Source organism: Protopterus annectens, chromosome 1.part0 (genome assembly GCF_019279795.1).
Source record: "Protopterus annectens isolate FY-2018-M chromosome 1.part0, PAN1.0, whole genome shotgun sequence".
Taxonomy (NCBI): Eukaryota; Metazoa; Chordata; order Ceratodontiformes; family Protopteridae; genus Protopterus; species Protopterus annectens.
The window spans coordinates 590092558-590107345 of NC_056725.1; the positions used below are offsets into that span (position 1 = coordinate 590092558).

At 39.2% G+C, this 14788-nt stretch overlaps 1 protein-coding gene across 1 annotated transcript in view; it reads right to left on the reverse strand.

The window, feature by feature from the left end:
- BPNT1 (3'(2'), 5'-bisphosphate nucleotidase 1) overlaps nucleotides 1-14788 on the reverse strand; it is a 561382-nt gene that overhangs the window by 526220 nt on the left and 20374 nt on the right. The window contains exon 2 of the mRNA XM_044061632.1: nucleotides 13955-14082. Within this exon, the coding sequence (XP_043917567.1) occupies nucleotides 13955-14074 (120 nt within the window). The 5' untranslated portion in view covers nucleotides 14075-14082. The remainder of the gene's footprint in view (nucleotides 1-13954; nucleotides 14083-14788) is intronic.

The window sequence follows — 14788 nt, forward strand, 5'->3', positions numbered from 1 at the left end:
AGAGATATTCAGAGGCGAGGGGATGAAGTTGGAGCTGAAGTCAGTGGCCAGTAGATTTGCTGTACCTTCGGCTTCAGTAAAAGGCAGTGTTGTTCACAACCATCTCAATGCACTGCCACAAACTGCTTTTGAGATTACAGACATAGCTGATTGAAGGCCTTGTGGTTGTCCTTCGCCTGGACTGCTATTTGTTTCTCAAATTTGGCCTTGGTAGTTCTGGGACTTCTGGGTTGCTTAGTTAATTTAATGATGGGATTTTCTAATATGCCTGGTGTTATACATTTTTGGCTACAATTTTCTTGCTTTTGTTAGAAAGCTTACTGATACTGTGGCTCCACTAGGGAGGTTTGTTTTTAGGGTTTGCCCTGCACTAGTTTCTACTGGGTACAGCTGCTTCCAAGCAGTTGCTTACATGCTGATACAAGTTAGCTGTATATAAAATTCTACATAATTAGTAGAGTTTTCTGGACTTGGGTGGGAGATTTGAAAATTCTCAGCATATCACTTACAAGCAGGACATCTGCCTTGGAGAAATTTCTTAAAGCTCCAGAGACAGAAGACATGTCAAGGTTTTATTTTTATTTTGAAGGACACTGTTTTGTAGTCAGATTTGATGAGTGAAGAGGTTACTCAAAAGATGGAGCACAATTCTGCCATATTTATGAGGAAAAGGTCAAGAATGCTGTTTCCCCTAGTGAAAGCTCTGACTGCTTGGTCCAGAGTGCTTGTGTTAAAGTCCAGGAATCTCTTGCTAGCATACTAGTGGGGGTATACGTTTCCCAGTCTACAGCTGGGTCATTGAAGTCACCCAGAAAAATTCTATTGGGTTTAATGCTGAGCGACTCCAATTCATATAAGTGGGCACTATGAAATTCCCAGGTCACAGAAGGCACTCTGTAGCTAGCTAGAATATGTAAGGAACTTTGATGGCAGGATGGACCTGAAGGTCCAGGGCATTGTGTTGTTTTACCACACTTGATGCGAGTCTCTTCTGGATGAAGAGTTCGACTCCTACACCCCCCTTTTTTTTTTTTTTTTTTTTATTCCTACACAGTATTTTATTCCTACACAGTAGCTGGTCTAAGTGTGTTGAAGGCATTATAGCCCTGCACAGCCAGAGTACTTTCCAAGGATGTAAATCACGTCTCAATCACTACACAGACTTTTATGACTTCCAAGCACTTTTATATTTTCCTTTGCTTGTTTCATTATGTTGTAAGTTTATCAGGATAGCATTGCCTAAAAAAGGCACAGGGTGGGGTGAACATTTTAAGCAAGATTCAAAAAAGACTACAAAGGGCAGGTGTGGACTATCCCTGGCAAAGCAGCAAGGCTCAATCATATCCTGCCAGGCTGACAAATATTGTACCCCCTTCGAATGACAACAAACACTAAGAATTATTGAAGTCAATTGTTTTTGATTGTATTGAGACATCATCTTTGAGAAAGGTAGGATGCTGTTCAATTTCAGTACCTACCTGGAGCACAGTGTCATAACTCCAGGTCTCTCTTCATAGTCCAAGGAAGTACTTCTAAAGTCATTTACACACATACGTACTATGATTTTCTGGTACTTGCTCTTCAATGGCTTGACTGCATGTGTGATCTGATGAATCCTAGAATCAGACAAGCAACTGACTATCATCCTTTCCTTACTCAGCCTGGTGAATGGTGCACCAGTATGTCTTACAATGAAGTCACCTATGACTAAAATATTTGGCTAGATAGATGCCTATCTTATAGGCCCAACATCCATGACAATGGGTCCCCTAGTGTCATGTGAGACAGTAAGTTTTGCAGACTTTGAAGTGCTTCTGAGGGTGCTCAACACCATTCTTATTTTTCAGAAGTCTCTGTAGTTTTGGCAAGTTAGGCTTTAGAACCTCAGCATATGATGAATTATGTGCTTTATGTGGGGTGCGTGAAGGTGCATTTTGGGGAGAAATGCTAATGATCCTGGTATCAGTGTTGTCTGCAAGTGAGATTTTGGCCTCCAGTGACATATGTACATTTCTCCCACAGTGTGTTATGTTTGAGTAATAAGGTGGTTGTCAGAGAGCTTGAGACAATTCCTACATAGTCTTAAGATATCCATCACAATCAAGATGGCTACAGAAATTGTGGAAAAGTGCTGGTCTAGGTTTTCAACAGGTCTGATTTTTGGGGCAGGAAAGTTGGTACATGCTGGAGTAGGTAGTTTGAGGGGACTATACTTGTGGGGAGGTACCTTAGTTATCTTGGTGTTAGGGGTTACTACTACACTAGGTGCACCTTAATTATACTCAGTGTAGGTCACAGTGGCCGCAGGTTTAAAGTACTGAAGTCAGTTTAGCTAGGCAGGTTTCTTATGGAAAAGAGCTCTCATGCATGCTACCCACTGTCATCCTATGGCAGCACTGTGATGGCAGCAGCCCTTAGTAGGATACAGGAGACAAATTGATTCAGTAAACCAATCAAAAAAGGGGGAAAAAACTCAAGCCAGTGCAGCACAGTGACACAGATCATGCAGAAAATCACAATACTCTCATCTGAATTTAAACTAGAAGTCTATGGTACCAGACCAAGCTAGAATTTAAGCAACTATAACTTTTAAGTAAAATGGTGACAAAGGCGAAACAAATGTATCAAAATGAAGGTGACCAAGTGCAAATTAAATATGCAATAAAAGCCAAAAATGCACAAAATGGAGGCCAACTCAAGCTTTAACAGTAAGGGGAGGACTTCTCCAGTTTGCTCTGTCAATGCCCTGTAAAATGAGCTGAGGAAATGAGCCTGGCAAGAGCTTCCAAGACCGAATATACACAATGGTCAGGCAGCTGAAAAGGCAAGAAACAGAAATTTTTATTTCACAGGAAGATATGCATTTAATTGAAAGTTTTGATATGCATACAGGAACTATTTCAGCTCACATGCCAAAAATAACTAAAATAAATATGCAGGATAATGAAATAAAAATAAGACACTGGTGCTTCCCCACCTATCTGTTAAACAGACAGAAATTTCAGGCATCGGTAAAGGACATTGCTTGGGAGTTATTAAGGAAGCTATACATTTCTTTTAAGAAGTAAAGCTAGGGAGTGGGATGAAATGAAAGAGGAGCTTAAAAATAGGGTATACATAAAGGGAAGAGAATTTAGGTTAACAAGTAACGAGAATTACTTAGAGGGACTGACAAAGGCTAAAGTATTGCAGAACAGGGGGTACAACTACATAGTGCTAAAGAGAAAATAAGGAATTACCTGGATACTATGCAGGAGTTCAAAAAGAATTCTGATAAGCAACTATATTTGATAATACCTCCAGAGTACAAAAGCTTTTGGCACAACAGCTCAGGCAACGGAAAGTAGAAAGGGTTGTTGCCAAGCTAGGTAGCCTATAACAAAGAAAATCACACAATGATCCTATAGAGGTATTTCTGAAAAAGCAGTGAAATGTGGAAATCAAGAAAAAGTACAAATGGAAATGTTTACGGAAGAACTAAATACACCAAGGTCATATGCAGATAAGGCTCAAATCGTAACAGTTAGGATAGGAAGAGATGAGATAAAATTGGTGAAGTATAACCAATCTACAGGAAAGTTTCCAGGAATAGATAGTATTCCTGTGGCATTTTAGACGCTAGGCGGGATCAAAGTTACAAAGATCTCAAAGGTTTTATTTAACAGTATGTTAAAAGGAGAAGCACCATCAACATCCTGGAAGAAGTGGCTGTAATACTTAAGAGTGTAAAGGCCCATCAGATCCAGTTTCATATAGGCCCATTCTGATTATAAACCATGATTAAGTGTTTGGGACTATAAATGGCTAAAAGAATGGCAAAGGTGATGCCAAAACTGACAGTGGTTTTGTGGAGAGGAGGCAAACAGTTGACAACATTAATAGGACAATGATGATCCAGAGGGAAGCAGAATGTAAGAAAATGTCACTATTGTTGGTGGGTCTTGATGCAAAGAAAGCATTTGACAGAGTAAGCTGTGATTTTATGAGTAGGGTAATGAAAGTGTTTGCATTCCCTGACACAATAATAAGGTTAATCAGGAGGACTGCCAAAGGACTGAAGGCGAAAATTAAAGTTGTGTGTGCAGGGGATCCTCTCTGGTAAGTTCTGTTTGAAAAAAAAAAAGAACCAGGCAGGGGTGTCCTCTTTCCCCTTTGTTACTTGCGTTACATATAGAACCATTGGCAAAGAAAATAAGAGAGTCAGATATTATTTTGTACCTGATAAAACCATACACGGATATTTCAATGTTGTGGAATACTCTTGACAGTTTAAAAGTCTTTTTGGGATACACAATTAATGAATATAAAACAAAAGCAATAGCTATAAACTATGTACCCACAATGATAAAATGAAGTACTTAGAAGTAAAGGATTCTGTTATTGCAGTTAAGTATATGTAGGAAGAGAGTAAACAAAAGATAATACAAAAACTGATCATCTGGAAGCTCTGTTTTTACATATAGCAAGATACAAGCAGTGAAAATGTTTTAGTCCCTTTAGTTTTACACAGGTGAGGCATATTTTTATCAACCAGTTGAGAAGATGTGGACAGCAGCTAATAAAGAGTTGAAGGATTTTATCTGGGAGGGGAAGAAGGCAAGAGTCAAGTGAGATAAGTTGATCCTTCCAATAGAACAAGATGGCTTATGATTACCTGATTTGAAGGGATATTTCAGAGCTACACAGTTAAGGCTCCTATACATAGCACAAGCTCAAAGCTAGAATTCAAAATGGGAAGGGATGATGATGAAGCACATGGAAGCTCAAACACAGAGAGACTGGAATTTTGCATGCAGATCCTTAAGGATAATAACAATAACTATACATAATATTATACTCATTAAGTAGCAGAAAGTATTCTAAGAATTAAGCCAACACAGGAATGGAAAACAGAGACTCTGCAGATAGGGATGACTGCAATTATGGGTACAGAGAATAGACAAGAAGGGGTTGGAATTTACTGGAGAAAACTGACAAAAGGTACCAAGGTATCAGGATCAAATAATTAGACAGAGAAAGGTGATAGAATGAGAAGAGGCCAAGAATAAATTTGGACTGCAAGCTAGAGATTGCCTACACTCTGATGTTAAGCCTTGAGAGGGAAGGCAAAGGAAAAAGGAGATCCTAAGTGAAAGACCAGCACTGGTGGAGTTTTAGTAGAATCTAGGACAGAAGCTGCTGTTAAAAAAGGGATAACTAGTAGGGCATACAAAACACTGCACAATAACTACAGGAATCAGAGGAGGTTAGAAAGGATTTGAGAGAGAGAGAGAGACTGGATAAGCAATTCACATAGGAAGAATGGAAAGATTTATATATGGCTCCCAAATATGCAACAAAAACTAGAATATGTAGGACTTTTGCTTGGAAGTGTTTGCATGGTATTTTTAAACTCCAAGCATACTCCAAAAAATGTTTTCCTCAGGTAGATTGAAATGTTGGAGGTGTGATGGGGAAGAAAGGGGTAACTGGGAACACATTTTTTGGGAGCTTCATGAGTTGGAAGACTGTCAGAAATACTAGGTGAGCAAATTGGTGTAACTAAGGAAATTATTTTTTTAGCTGTGATACAGAATTGGAATTGCATAGACATAGTAAGGCCTTGCGGAGTTTAATTCTGGTGGCTACGAAAAAGAACAATTACTAAAAAATGGAAATCAAAGTCTAAACCAACTATACTAGTAGTAGTAAATATATTAGCATAGATAAAAGAACTGGAAATGGGATCTTTAGAAAAGGGCATGAGAAAATTATACTGCAAAAAACGGGAATTGTGGAAACAATACATGAAGAATAACATTTTGGAGGTGCAATGAGATTTAAAGGAAGACAGGAATTGAATGAACTTTGTAATATTTGACTGACAATGACTGGATAAATTATAAGCAATGTATAATGTTTGCAACAAAAATGTGTCAATATGGCTTGTTTTTATTTATATAAATGTATGATTGCATATGTCATAAATGATACTTCGATAAAGATACTCTTCTTTAATTAATAGTGTTAAACATGCCCTTTTAGACTCACAAACTGTTTAACTCAAGTTTAGCTACTGGTTTTGTCCCTGATTTGTGGCACACAGCAGTGATGATGCCTCCATAAGGGTGGTCTTACCACTGATCCATGTAATTACTGAACTATCAGCCTTACAAGCCTCATCTTCAAAGCCATGATACAACTGACCTCAAACTAATAAGTCAAGAATCATTTTAGATTTTTCCTCCAGCGGTTTGCTTTTGGTAAGGGTAGAGCCTGTCTATTTAATCTGGTAAACTTCTTTTGAAAAGGTTATGGAAACTGGAGACAGTAATCATGCAGTACATACAGTGTATCTTGACCCGGTTACGTCATTTGACACCATTCCCCATGCTGGAACTATACAGAAGAAAAATGCTTAAAAAATAAATTAAGAAAAAACTGACCTAGAGCTGGTAAGATGGACAGTAAACTGGCAGATCCCACACAGTAGGACTTGCAGGTGTCTCATTAGAAAATATGACAGTGACCAGCAGTGTCCCTAAGGACACGTCTCCAAGCAGAGAACCAAAGACCTCTCACTAAAAAAAAAAGTTTGCAGGTGACTACAAACTGGGTGGGTGGGGGGGGGGGGTTGTTAAGTCACTCTAACATAAAAAAATCTCCAGAATGAACTTTTATTGGTAAACTCAGTGTACTTAAATGGGAACAAAGTAAGCACTTAGTCCTTAAGAGATAATCACTCCCTTATTCTCAGCACTGATCAGACCAAAAATCAACTAAACACCCCCTTTGGGATGCATCTCATTAAACAATTAGACCCCAAAGGCTCAAAATCCAAAAGACCATAGGCCTAAATTCCCTGAACTATTTACAGAGGCTTGAAACTCTATCCGTTTATTCACGGTCTTTTAGACTTTTGAGGGGAAATCTGTCTTGTTTACTGTGCCATTACAGATCTGGTTGCCCTGGACAACATGTAATTTTAACAAGTCCAAATGCTCTAACAGTACTAAAATCAAAGGCATAAACCTTCACCAACAGATTCAATATTGTAGAAGGGCAAGTTTATAACCCAGTGCTTCCCAAACCACTGGAATGAACTTCCAGTGCATGCTAAGCAGTGCAGCTCACCTTCCACTGCATGCTAAGCAGTGCAGCTCACCTTCCACTGCATGCTAAGCAGTGCAGCTCACATCTTCCTTTAAACATTAGTCAGAGGACTGGATGGGTATCTACAAATTTGCTCCAGGGCTGACTGGTATGGCCCTCCTGGAGAATGGAGGTGTGGACTGAGGGAGGCACTGGCAAGGTGCAAATACTTGGAAGATTCAAAAACTTTGGAATACCTATAAATTTAATCTACAGTCTTGCTGCACTTTGCTAGTTTTACTGCTGCCTACTTTCAGCCACTGGAGCCAGTTCCCAGGTCACCTTGTGTAATCAAAGTCTCCATCACTTTAATATGGAGACAAGCAGGAGGAAGGTAAAATAACAAAAAAAATAAAAATAAAAAAAAAACACACCTGAGGAACACAAAGTTACGTTGTATTTTTTTCAGTTACTTTTTTGTGTGTATTTAAAACATCCATTGGTTCCAGTCCATACAGTTATGGTCAGTCAGTGACAGAAGACACAAGGATAGAGTAACTACTAAGAAAAGTAAAAACAGAAAGCGTGACGGTAGTTAGGCTAAACTGCTCAAAACTATATAAGCAAAAGGGCAAAGTCAAAGTGTGTCATATTAGGATACACAGCAACAGCACTGCCTGTAAAAAGGAGAAAGATTATGAAGTTATCCCTTCTGAAATGGGTCAGACAGATAAAGAATCAGTTCTACTTTCTGACTCTAAAAACGTAAGTTTAGATGTTGTTTAATGTCATAAGCTGCACCCAAGCGGTATGTCTGTCTGTTTCTGTTTATTATAGCACTCAACAATATACTACTTTTGAAAAGAACTTCTATCTGTTAATAATTTCCAAGGGAAAAAAACAGATTTCTTTCAAGCAGCCATTTTACAACAGGATATGCATGACTACTATTCATTCGACTATCTGCAATGACATTTTTAATACATTACCAAATTAACAGTTTCCAGGAGTGAAACTTCAAATCAGTTATTTTTAGGGCTGCAACATTTGCAGTATACATAACACCTAGACACGGTCGCTCCATTGGCAAAATCAAGGTTAGAACCTCTACAAGCCCCTTGCGCAGTAAAGCAACAAGTCCAGAGACACTGCCTGGCTTTACTATCAAAAAACCAAAGAAACACAAAGCCTAAGTACCAAGAACTGCACAACCATGCAAAGAATGCATTAGGCTGGACAAAAAATCCTACTACATGACATTCCAAACTAACACAACCCCCACAAATTTTGGAAAAATGTAAACCAGCTACTAAAACCCACCCAAAAGGCTACCCCCAAACCAGCCACCCCTGACACTAAAGTTCCCATCGAAACACAATTCAACTCTCACTTTGTGAACTCAATTCTGTCCTTAGTATCACAGGACAGTTCCTAGCTCACTATCCCCCCAAACACAAATAACACTAATAACAAGCTTTACCCTCAAAACAGTTTTCACCACTTCAATCAAAAGCATGCTCTCCAAACTAAAAACCTCATCAACAGCAGCCAACCTACTCCCCAGCTATTTCTTGAAACTCACAGCAGATGCTATTGCTATCCAAATCTCCACTCTCATAAAACAGATCAATTGTTGAAAACTATGAGCCCAAACTCTGGAAAATATCCTATGTTACACCCATACATAAAGGTGGGACCTCCACTGAACTTAATAACTACAGACCTGTTGATTTACTCTCCCCCCCGGCCAAAATCCTAGAAAAATGCATCCATACCCAGGTGCTAAAATTATCTCCTAGGCAGCAACATTGTCACCTACTCAGCATGGTTTCAGACCTGCCCATAGTACCACTACAGCCCTCCTCTCTGCTTCCCAGACACAGTAAACGGTCTCAAAATGAAGGCCTGCAGGTGTCAACTCTTTTTTGGAAAGGTCCAAAGCATTTGACACAGTCTCATACCAAATCCTGCTAAACAAACTAAACCAATATCACCTATCAAATTCCACTCTTACCTGGTTCCAAAGCTACTTAACTGACAGGTACCAAGCTGTGAAATGGGAAAATTCTCTCTCTCTCCTCAGCTGCCCATAACTATAGGAGTCCCACAGGGTTCTATCTTAGGACCACTACTATTCACAATCTTCACAAATGACCTCCATACCTCCACACAGCATGCATCTATCATTCAGTATGCAGATGACACTACCTTAATCTGTGCTGCACAAAACATTCCCACCCTCCTGCAAACAACTCAACTAGCATTCTCTAACATTAACATTACCAAAGCCCAACTTATACTCAATCTAAAGAAAACTCAGTTTACGATTATAACCACTTCTAACAAAAACACTGATAACAGTCAGTTCACCATCTACTCCACAAATGCTACTCCAAATTGCTCCAGTGGCACAGGCTAAGCTATTGGGAATAACCATAGACTCCCACCTAAAATTTGATAGTCATCTCAACTTAACTATTAAAAAAGTACATGCCAAACTGGGATTACTCTACCGTATCAAACCATTTCTTACCAACAACACAAGATCAGCCATTGCTCGCTCCCAACTTCTATCCACCCTACTCTATGCATCTCCCATTCTGACTAATCTCAACAAAACTGAAGCAAAATGGAAGCCTGCTATAACAGAACTGCCCGCTTTGCTGCAAATTGCTCATATAGAACTCATCACTGTACTGCTTTGAGACAGCTCCACTGGCTTGAACTGCCCAACCTCCTAACCTACAATCAGCTCTGCCTCAGTCATTCTATTACCTCCCCAATAAGTGTCCTGCCCTCAAAAACCTAGTAACATCACTCCATCAAAAGGCCTCTTAGATCATCAAGCAAACTACTACTAGAAGTCACCAACAGCTACAATAGCTTTGGAGACATACTAAGTAGTAGTTCAGTGGCTAAAAAATGGAACTCTCTCCCCACTAGCATACAAAACACAGCATCCAAAGCCTCCTTTAAAAACCTCATTAGGCAACATCTCAAAGTTGGCAGTGCCATGACTGCTCCCCAGGCTAGTGAAAGTGGATACGGTACACATACTAAACCTAGAGTACTTGATAATAGTTGTCACTCTTACTCAAACACTGGCTAATGTACAATGTATGTACTGTACCTGTGTACTATGTATGTATTCTACCTATGTTCCAAATTTCAGCTGTACACCACAAATCTATTAATTACCTTTATTGTTAAATTAATATTTTCTTGTTTGTTCTCTCCACTGGAACTGCTGATGTGCTGCATACCACTGTTAAAACATGTCTATTGTAATTTGTGTGTATACTGATCATGTCTAAATACCTAAATGTATCTGTAATTTTCTATGTGGAGCTTTTCTCCCCTGATTTCTGCTGAAAGGGCCTTTTCAGCACAGTCAGACACCCCCTGTTAACAAAATGTAAAATAAGTAATAAATGCAAAATTTGGATGCTAGTTTTGCATTTCATTAATATCTCTCTAACAATCTTTTATTACGTTTGCGTAAATACTGCATACACCTATATCTAAGAAATCTGAATTCTGAGTTCATCTAGGTAATGGTTATTTATGAGAGTTTAGGCTTTTTTTTTTGCATGTGCATTCGCAGCAAAACCATAGCACATACACACAAACTGGTTCAGTCTTTTTTCTCTCTCACCCCCCAAGCAATCATGACCAAGCACACAGTCAATCCATTTGTTCCTCCCATCAGTGCAAGACATTATCCTTTCTTTCCCTGGTCAGATCAGCAGCCCTATGGTCCAGTCATTCCTTGAAGGAGGCGACAACCTATAGGGCCATTCATTCTCCAGTAGAGGAGAGTCAAGTGCCAAAAGGCTGTCATACACGACAGTCCTGGTCAGATCAGCAGCCCTATGGTCCAGTCATTCCTTGAAGGAAGCGACAACCTATAGGGCCATTCATTCTCCAGTAGAGGAGAGTCAAGTGCCAAAAGGCTGTCATACACAAGACAGTCCGGTCCACTCCTTCCTCACCTAACCCCTACCCATTCAAAGGCTGATGGACTACTAATGCTACAGCTCAGGGAACTCCACAAGATCTGACCTATACCTGTACAGAACCGCCCCTTTGTGTTACATTGTGCACATCCCCCTGGCAATAGCTACCACTAATACTGCAATACCTCAGCCCTCCAGCTGAAGTCATTGGTGCAGTAGGCACACTTCCTCCCTCCCCTCCAAGATGGTTGAGGTGCCATTGATCATTCACCCCCCCCCCCCGACACACTGCAACCCTTCCAGCACCCAGATGGATAATCAGACTTGTGTCTTCTGTGCCATGGTCAGCTTTATCCCTCTAGCTACAGAGCCACAGCACTATGCAGTATATCTTTATTTACAAATATCTACATCATAAATGCAAAAGATGGATAATTGTAAATATATAAATGTTCTGTTCACTTCTTTTTTATTTGTACTTGAACTATCAGGGCTACAAACTTCATGAGAATGTATGAATTGCTGGATCGAAACACACACACACACACACACACACACACACACACACTTAAGCTTGCAAAGATCCTAAAATAGATGAATAGCCTATCAAGTACATATGAACTATTTTGCAAATCATTACTATCTATCTGGCAAACTACCAAAACTGAACAAATCTAAAATCTAAAAACTAAAACATTTGGTTTATTGTTAAGACTGTGCAGAGGCTGCTTTGCAGGAAATGATAAACTGCTGGACTGAACGGAGATACAGAAATACAAAGGGAAAGAGTGAGACATGCTGCTATTGCAATTCCTGCTATAAAGTAGCAATCAAGATGGGGTAGAGAGCTACCAGTGTGTAAACTGGTCTGCTTGGGGAGTTGTGGGGGGCAACAAACAGTCTGATCAGAAAAAAATGCCTAAGGATTCACAATGATCTAGTGCTCAGCAACTCCAATCCCATGTCCAGAGTCTATTCACTTTGCTTCAGGCAGATGAATTTTGTGCTTTACCCAGGTATGGCTACAGCCTTAAGGATGGGACTAAAAATACCTCCTTTAAAATTATTTTCTTTGCCATGTGTCCTTTGGAATGACAACACTACACCATGTTCTGTCTACTTTTCTTCTAATGTCACCATAATTATTTATTTTTCATTGTGCTCAGACAGTTTGAAAATTTTTGCACCGTTTGTAACATACTTTATAGCACACTGGCTCAGAGCTTAAAGTTTATGCTTCATAATTCCTTGGTCGAGTCCTGATCATGGGTCCCTCTGTATGGGAGTCACATGTTGCTGTTCTTCTGTTTGTGTAGGTTTACTTAGGGTAATCTAGTTTCTTCACCACTCCAAAAACATGATGGTTGACACGCTCCTCTAAACGGTCTGTACACACTATAGCTACCACATCCCTATTGCCCAATTTATAGTAAACAAAAAAAAAAAAAGGGTCCAAGAACAATTATTTCACTTACTTTATTAACAAATAACTACATTTAAAAAAGTGTTTTTTTGCTAGTAATATACCACCTTTTCATTCTCGCACAAACATCCACTTACATAATTTTATTATTACATTTAAGTTCCTCCGTTGTTGACGCTAAGAGACAGTTGGGAATACATACCCCTCTGCTGGGGATGGTAGATAGAGGTGCCAGCAGGGACAACATAAAGGCTTCTTTGGTCAAGGATAATCAGAGTGCTTTCGCAAAGCATTAGTATTACCATACAATTTACATTTTGATCAGATCCATTATTCATAGGAATTGGAGTCTATTTGTGGCCGACCATAAGAATCTTGGCAAGGTTGGTCATAAGCCAATTACTGTACATAAAAAGGATACACGTTTTAAAACTTTACTTGAGTGACCTTTTAGGGTTGAAAGTAGGGCGGAAATGGTCAGGTGCGGCCACTGTAGACAATGTAAATATGTCCTAGAAAATGGTAGGTTAGGGCAATATTAAACTTACTCGCAAGTACTATTGTGACAGTAAGGGGGTTATTTATGTGGCGAAGTGCCACAAGTGTGAAAGGTTTTATATTGATAAAACCAAGAGGGCATTCAGGGATAGAATATACCAACATCAGTATAGTATCAATAAAAAAGATGACAGTAATGCCCTATTTATCAACACCAATCCTACTCATTTTTTTAAGTATATAGTTATTGACCATGTAACTATGGGACTCAGTTGAGGCCCTTCATACAAATTTCTTGAACTCAAAGAACTGAGGTGGCAGCTTATATGTCATGCCATGATGTTCCTTGGGCTGAATTACATGGTTTCTTTCAGCAGTGTGTTGAAGTTTAAAGTGATGTTTGCCTTATAGTAATTCACCTTTTACAGCTGCCTTTGATTTTTGGATTGTTTCTTATTACGTTTATGACTTTTTTTATTGGTGCTGTTACCAATATTATTGATCAGTGTACTGCTTTTTAATCTCATATTTATTTTTATTTTCATTTGAATTTTGTTAATCGTGTATTAATTTGGTAATTACCTTGGTCGTGTGACTGTCTGGTTTATAAAAGCAGAGTGTTTTTAACCCTGCTTCATTCTGAAGAAGTCCACAGAACTGGGATGAAACAGTTTAATTTATTAATAAAGTGTGACAAACAGCATTTCATTCTCCCTCATTTGGATTTTATCAGCTTTTCAGAGGTTTCTGTGTTTTATTTCTTTGTTGTTCCAGAAAACCTAAAATGACTAGATCTTAGTCTACTGCAGTGTGTGACTGTTCGCCCTTTTACTGCCTGCTTCATTTTAAGGAGTCTGACCACTTCAGCAGTAACACCTTATATTACTTTCAGAGATGCAGGAAAAAGTATGGTACTATTATTTCAACAACTGCTACTGCAATAAGGTCATACCTTTGTGGAGCAATATGAACTGAAACAATGCACAGAATCCCCACCAAAAATTACCTTTTCTACAATTCCCAGGTCTCCTCCACTCATCACATTCCTGACTATTGTTGCAGCTTTCTCCGCAATCGTAAATGAAGAGGCAACCAAGCGCATCAGAACTGCTGGACTTGAAGACATGATGTATACTGAAAAGAAGAAAACAGAAAAAAAAATTGCAACTACAGCCAAGTATGCTACCAACAGGAAATTACAGTACAGATGGACATATCTGATGCATTTTTTTATACACAGGACATTCACAGAGTCATACAGAATTACTAGGCTAACAACCCAAGGGTCCTTTCTAAGCTTAGCCAAGTTTTCTCGAAAAAATAATGATGCCCTGCATCCAAATAGGACATCGAGGGCCAGGCATTTATAAGCTATTTCTGTCCGTAAGGGACATGGTGCCAGGCTTGGAGTAAAATACCTATTCCCCATCCACTTTTCCGGGTTGTGCTTAAACTGTGTAATAGACAAACTCAGCTTCATATGGATGGAAGCCTGTTCCATAGGAAGGGCAGTCACTGGGACACGCATCTGTCTCTCCAGCATGTTCTGTTTATGTCACAGACAAAATTCAGGTCCTTACACCTTGTATTTCTCGTACTCTGAGTTATGAATATGTGAAAGAGTAATTCAGTTGCTTCATCACACAGGATTTATAAACTTTAATGGCACTTACAGGTGATTGTCCTACTTGGTTATGTGGTCTGCAGGCATAAATACAGTGACAACTCAAAAACTGGTCCTACTTGGTTATGTGGTCTGCAGGCATAAATACAGTGACAACTCAAAAACTGGTCCTATGGTAAACGTCATTTTAACATTAGGCAAGTCATGTCATTCTCC